The sequence below is a fragment of the Hemitrygon akajei genome, chromosome 13, assembly GCF_048418815.1.
Source record: "Hemitrygon akajei chromosome 13, sHemAka1.3, whole genome shotgun sequence".
In the NCBI taxonomy this organism is placed as follows: domain Eukaryota; kingdom Metazoa; phylum Chordata; class Chondrichthyes; order Myliobatiformes; family Dasyatidae; genus Hemitrygon; species Hemitrygon akajei.
Genome location: NC_133136.1, coordinates 44,806,351 through 44,812,350, shown reverse-complemented (window position 1 = coordinate 44,812,350; position 6,000 = coordinate 44,806,351). Strand labels below are relative to the sequence as shown.

Below are 6,000 nucleotides of genomic sequence, written 5' to 3'. Positions count from 1 at the left end.
AAGGATTGAGAAAAGTTGGTGTCCTCAGCGGTGAACCAGGTTCGACCTTATTTGATCCTCATATGAAAGGAGTTAGTAACCTGCATCCTAGATAGTTAGTCCCTGCTATAGAGCAGAAAGGACTGGAGCAAGGTTTCACCAAGGCAAGGTCAGTGCCTTTAAGTCATTTTATTTCCTTTGCCGTAAATCCTTCGGGCAAGGCATATTTCAGCTGCGATCAGCAATAACGTCATGACGTTGAGGAATTTGTTACTTCTAGAAAAATCTCTCCTAAACTGACTGTGTAAATCACTTGGACTTTTTACATTATCACTCTAAGAACTGTTTTTGCATTATCGCTTAAGAACTGTTCGAGCTGCCGTACAGCAGCCAACTTCCGGTTAAGTTAGTCGTTTGTTTACTTTTGGGTTTTTTTTTGAGCAGTGTTTAATAAATGTTTTATTTGTTATAAAAAACCTGTCTCCATTCTATATTCATGGTTGCTGAATCGTAACAGGAGATATTTTCACCTTTCCCAATAATTATGAACTTTTATGCACGAAGTCAAACAGCAACATAAGAATTTCACGCTGGACAAAAATATTGAAGGATCTAATTGCAGTGAATTTCAAATTTAATTACAGTAATTTGTGTAGTCAAAGCTCTGCCAAAACACAAGTATTTGCTAAACAAAGACTTTATTGTTTCACTATTAATCTTTCTTAAAGGATTTTATAATTAGCCTGAAAACTGAATGATAATGAATGTTCAAGTTCCATGTTGCTCACTAACAAAAGACCTGCAGGACACTGTGGATTTGAACCATATACATGGAAGCAAGTGAACATTATACTTAAAGGGAATAATTAGGTTCAAAGGACCAAGTCATGATTTTAAACTAACTTAAGTTGAGTTAAGGGTGATAAAATACAGTAAGGCATTATATCAATTTATTCACCTACCTAGGCAGAATTTAATCTACAGTAGTTGATTCTACAGCATGAATGTGTGGATTAAATACAGATTGTTTCCAAATTGTAACACATTTAGCTGTGAAACTGGTGAACCTAATTTATGAAATCAACCTGTCTATTTTGCAGCTGTAACTAACAGATACTGAAGCAGCAAAAATATTTTCTCACCAAAAGTTCAATTTTCACTCAGTTATTACATACTAGCTATACGTCAACTGCTTCTGAAAGTCATACTCTGTAATTTTTTGTAATTTTTCAAATCATACAAAATGAAAAAAGCTACTTTCTCTGGTCTTCAAATATAACGAGCAACACCGAAGCTATGAAGAGCTCTTTACCTCAGGCACAGTTGCCCTAATTTTCACTGTTTCTTCTTAACACAGTTCAAAATAATGTTTTGCTTGATTTTTCCATCAGGATATTAATTCAGATTATGCATGATGGGTGTTCACACAATATAATGATGGAAGCTTTGGTGGTGGTTGCTGTAAGAATATATTTTTGCATGTTTTTCATTTCTTCTTTGACAAGAGGCAACAGTTTTCACAACTTTTGTAAAAATCCTTGCAACTGTCTGATAATGTCAGTGTCCACAGATTCCATCAGACTCTGGAAGCCTTGTTCCCCAAGTAATTCTTGCTGTGCCTTCAGCTTCTCGTAGACAAACTGCTGTAGTGATACACTGTGCACCGGGTCTTTCAATGCAAGCTGTAGAAGTTGGATAAAAACAATAAATGAATAGCAACACATTTTTCTTTGTAGCACATTACATAGTTTGTTGGTCTATCTGGCCCTTGTCAAATTCCTTAATAATGACATTTCTGGCTTCCTCCAACATACAAAGTAATTTTTACTGGCAGACAATTCTTACTTGCAGTTATATTGTTATCTCCCATTGCTAAATAAATCACAAGATTTAACCTCTGATAATATGGTACTGTTGCCATAAGTAGTATTAAAAGCTCTTACTTTTTAAATAAGTAACATCTGCACATTATTGAAAGGTCAAAAGATTGTTATGTTTGCTTGTGCCCTTAACCTGAAAAGATTTAATCAGAAATCTTTAATTTAGTCATAGTCGTAGAAAAATACAGCACATAATCAGACCCTTTGGCCCATCTAGTCTGTGCCAAAGCCATTTAAACTGCCACTCCCATCAACCTGCACCTGGACCACAACCCTCCACAATCCTTCCATCTACTTATCTATCCAGCTTCTCTTAAAGTTGAAATTGAGCTTGCATGCACCACTTGCACTGGCAGCTCGTTCCACACTGTCATGTTTCCCTTCCTGATCTCCATAAACTTTTCACCTTTCATCCATAACCTATGACCTTCCATTGTAACCCCACCCAAAATGAGTGGAAAAAGCCAGAATGCATTTACCTTATCTATACACCTTATAATTTTGTATATCTCTATGCAATCTCCCGTCAGTCTTCTATATTCCAAGGAATAAAGTCCTAGTCTATTCAATCTTTCCTTATAACTCAGGTCCTCCAGTCCTTGTAAATTTTCTCTGTACTCTTTCAACCTTGTTTATATCTTTCTTGTAGGTAGTGACCAAAACTGCACATAATACTCCAAATTAGGCCTCAATAAATGACTTACAGTATAGAACTCCAACAAAACATCCCACCTCTTGCACGCAATGCTTTGATTTATGAAGGCCAATGTGTGAAAAGCTTTCTTTATGACCTTGTCCATCAGTGCCACCACTTTCAATTAATTATGGACCTGTGTTCCCATATCCCTTTGTTCTACCACACTGCTCAGTGTCCTATCATTACTGTGTAAGACCTACCCTGGTTGGCGCTACCAAAGTGCGGCACCTCTCAGATGACTGCATTAAATTCCAGCTGCCATTTTTCCATCTGGCACAGATCCAACTGCAAGCTGATAGCCTTTTTCACTATTCATTAGATATTTGCTGATCCACTTAACTGCATTATCATCCAGATCATGGACATAGATGACAAACCACAAAAGAGCCAGCATTGATCCCTGTGCATTCCACTAGTCATAGGTTTCCAGTCAGAGAGGCAACCATCTACTACCCCTCTCTAGCTTCTCCCACAAAGCCAATGTCTAATCCAATTTACTACCTCATTTTGAATGTCAATCAATTGAATCTTCTTGATCAAGCTTCCAAGCTGGACCTTGTCAAATTCCTTGCTAAAGTCCATGCAGACAACATCCACTGCCTGTCTACATCAACTTTCCTAGTAACTGCCTCAAAAATATCTGTAAGACTGGTTGGACATGACTTACCATGCATGAAGCCATGCTAACTATCCTTAATTAGTGTCTGTCTATTCAAATTCTCATATATCTGGTCCCTTAGAATACTTTCGAGTAACTTTCCCACTACTGATGTCAAGCTCACTGGCCTATAATTTCTTGGTTTATTTTTACAGGCTTTCTTAAACAGCAGAACAACATTGACTATTCTCCAATCCTCCAGCACTTCACCAGTTGCTAAGGATGATTTAAGTATCTCTGCTAGGACCCCTGCAATTTCTGCACCTGCCTCCCAGGGTCTGAGAGAAGACCCTGTCAAGTCCTGGGAATTTATCCACTCTAATTTGCCTTAAGGCAGTAAACACCTCCGCCTCTGTAATCCGTATAGGGTCCAAGACCTAGTAGCTGCTTTGCCTCACCTCTGTAGAATCTGTGTCTGTTTTCCAAGTAAATACCAGTGCAAAAAATCCATTTAAGCTCTCCCCCATGTTGGCTCCTTGCACAGAATACCATTCTATCTTCCCGAAGACCAATTTTGTCCCTTGCAATCCTTTTGCTCCTTAACATATCTATAGAATCCCTTAGGGTTCTCTTTCACGTTGTCTGCTAGGGCAACCTCATGCCTTCTTTTAGCACTCCTGATTTATTTCTTAAGTGTTCTCTTGAATTTCTTGTACCCCATTAAGTACTTCATTTGTTCCTACCTGCTATGCACCTCCTTTTTAAAAATTTTAACCAGGGCCTTGCTGTCCCTTGAAAATCAAGGTTCTTTAAACCTGTTTTCTTTACCTTTTATTGTGCCAGGCACATACAAGTTTTGTATTCTCAAAATTTCACTTTTGAAGGCCTCCCACTTACCAAGAACACTTTTGTCAGAAAACAGGCTGTCCCAATCCACATTTGCCAGATCCTTTCTGATACCATCAAAACTGGCCTCTCTCCAATTAAGAATCTCAGTCTGCAGTCCAGATCCAAAATTTTTTGTATATTTACTTTGAAACTAATGGCATTGTAATCGCTAGATGCAAAGTGTTCCCCTACACAAAGTTCTGTCACATGAAAGATGACTACCCAACTTTGGACATCTTGTTGAAACACATACAGCACAGCAACTACAACTGCGATGATCTCAAAGTTGTGGCAGAGCTACTAGGACTACATCTCGGATACATCAGGTACTGTTGTTTCATTTGCCGTGCTGAAGAATCTCATCATGTTAAAAAGGATTGGCCACTCTGTAAGTGGCTTGTTCCAGGGCAGAAAAGTGTGGCACATAAGCTACTTGTAGACCCAGTAAAGATATTTTTGCATCCTCTTCATATAAAACAGGGACTAATGAAAAATTTTGTGAAAGCAATGAGCAAAGAAGGTGAATGATTTCAATGTTTGAGACAGGTGTTTCCCAGAATAACTGATGCCAAGATTAAGGAACACACACAAAATGCTGGTGGAACGCAGCAGGCCAGGCAGCATCTATAGAAAGAAGTACAGTCAAAGTTTCGGGCCGAGACTCTTCATCAGGACTAACTGAAAGAAGAGATAGTAAGAGATTTGAATGTGGGAGGGGGATCAGAAATGATAGGAGAAGACAGGAGGGGGAGGGCTGAAGTTAAGAGCTGGAAAGGTGATTGGCAAAAGGGATACAGAGCCGGAGAAGGGGGAGGATCATGGGACGGGAAGCCTAGGGAGAAAGAAAGGCAGAGGGGAGCACCAGAGGGAGATGGAGAGCAGGGAAGGAATGATTGTGTGAGGGGCAGAGAGAGAAAAAAGGGGGGGAGGAATAATAAATACATAAGGGATGGGGTAAGAAGGGGAGGAGGGGCATTAACAGAAGTTAGAGAAATCAATGTTCATGCCATCAGGCTGGAGGCTACCCAGATGGAATATAACCTGTTGTTCCTCCAACTAGAGTGTGGCTTCATCTTGACAGTAAAGGAGGCCATGGATAGACATATCAGAATGGGAATGGGATGTGGAATTAAAATGTGTGGCCATTGGGAGATCCTGCTTTCTCTGGCGGACAGATCATAGGTGTTCAGCGAAACGGTCTCCCAGTTTGCGTTGAGTCTCACCAATATGTACAAGGCCGCACTGGGAGCACCGGACGCAGTGTACCACACCAGCCGACTCACAGGTGAAGTGTCACCTCACCTGGAAGGACTGTCTGGGGCCCTGAATGGTGGTGAGGGAGGAAGTGTAAGGGCAGGTGTAGCACTTGCTCCGCTTACAAGGATAAGTGCCAGGAGGGAGATCAAGAGGAAGGGATGGGAGGGGACGAATGGACAAGGGAGTCGCATAGGGAGAGATCCCTGCGGAAAGCAGAAAGTGGGGTGGGGGGGGAGGGAAAAGTGTGATTAGTGGTGGGATCCTGTGAGTCAGCTGGTGTGATATACTGCATCCGGTGCTCCCGATGCAGCCTTGTACATACCGGTGAGACTCAACGCAGACTGGGAGACCAATTCGCTGAACACCTATTCTCTGTCCGCCAGAGAAAGCAGGATCTCCCAATGGCCACATATTTTAAATCCAAGTCCCATTTCCATTCTGATATGTCTATCCATGGCCTCCTCTACTGTCAAGATGAAGCCACACTCAGGTTGGAGGAACAACGGGTTATATTCCATCTGGGTAGCCTCCAACCTGATGGTATGAACACTGATTTATCTAACTTCCATTAATGCCCCTCCTCCCCTTCTTACCCCATCCCTTATTTATTATCCCCCTCCTTCTCTCTTTTTTCTCTCTCTGCCCTTCTCACAATCACTCCTTGCCTGTTCTCTATCTCCCTCTGGTGCTCCCCTCCCCCT

The 6,000-nt window shown here is 41.1% G+C and overlaps 1 protein-coding gene across 4 annotated transcripts in view; it reads right to left on the bottom strand.

Moving 5' to 3' along the window:
- Positions 1 to 582: 582 nt before the first annotated feature.
- Positions 583 to 6,000, bottom strand: part of ipo11 (importin 11) — a 420,430-nt gene continuing 415,012 nt past the window's right edge. For 3 of the 4 annotated variants that reach the window (XM_073064510.1, XM_073064512.1, XM_073064511.1), the window contains one exon: positions 583 to 1,661. In XM_073064510.1, coding sequence (XP_072920611.1) covers positions 1,497 to 1,661 — 165 coding nt within the window. In that variant the 3' untranslated portion in view covers positions 583 to 1,496. The remainder of the gene's footprint in view (positions 1,662 to 6,000) is intronic. The other variant, XM_073064513.1, reaches the window with a different exon arrangement.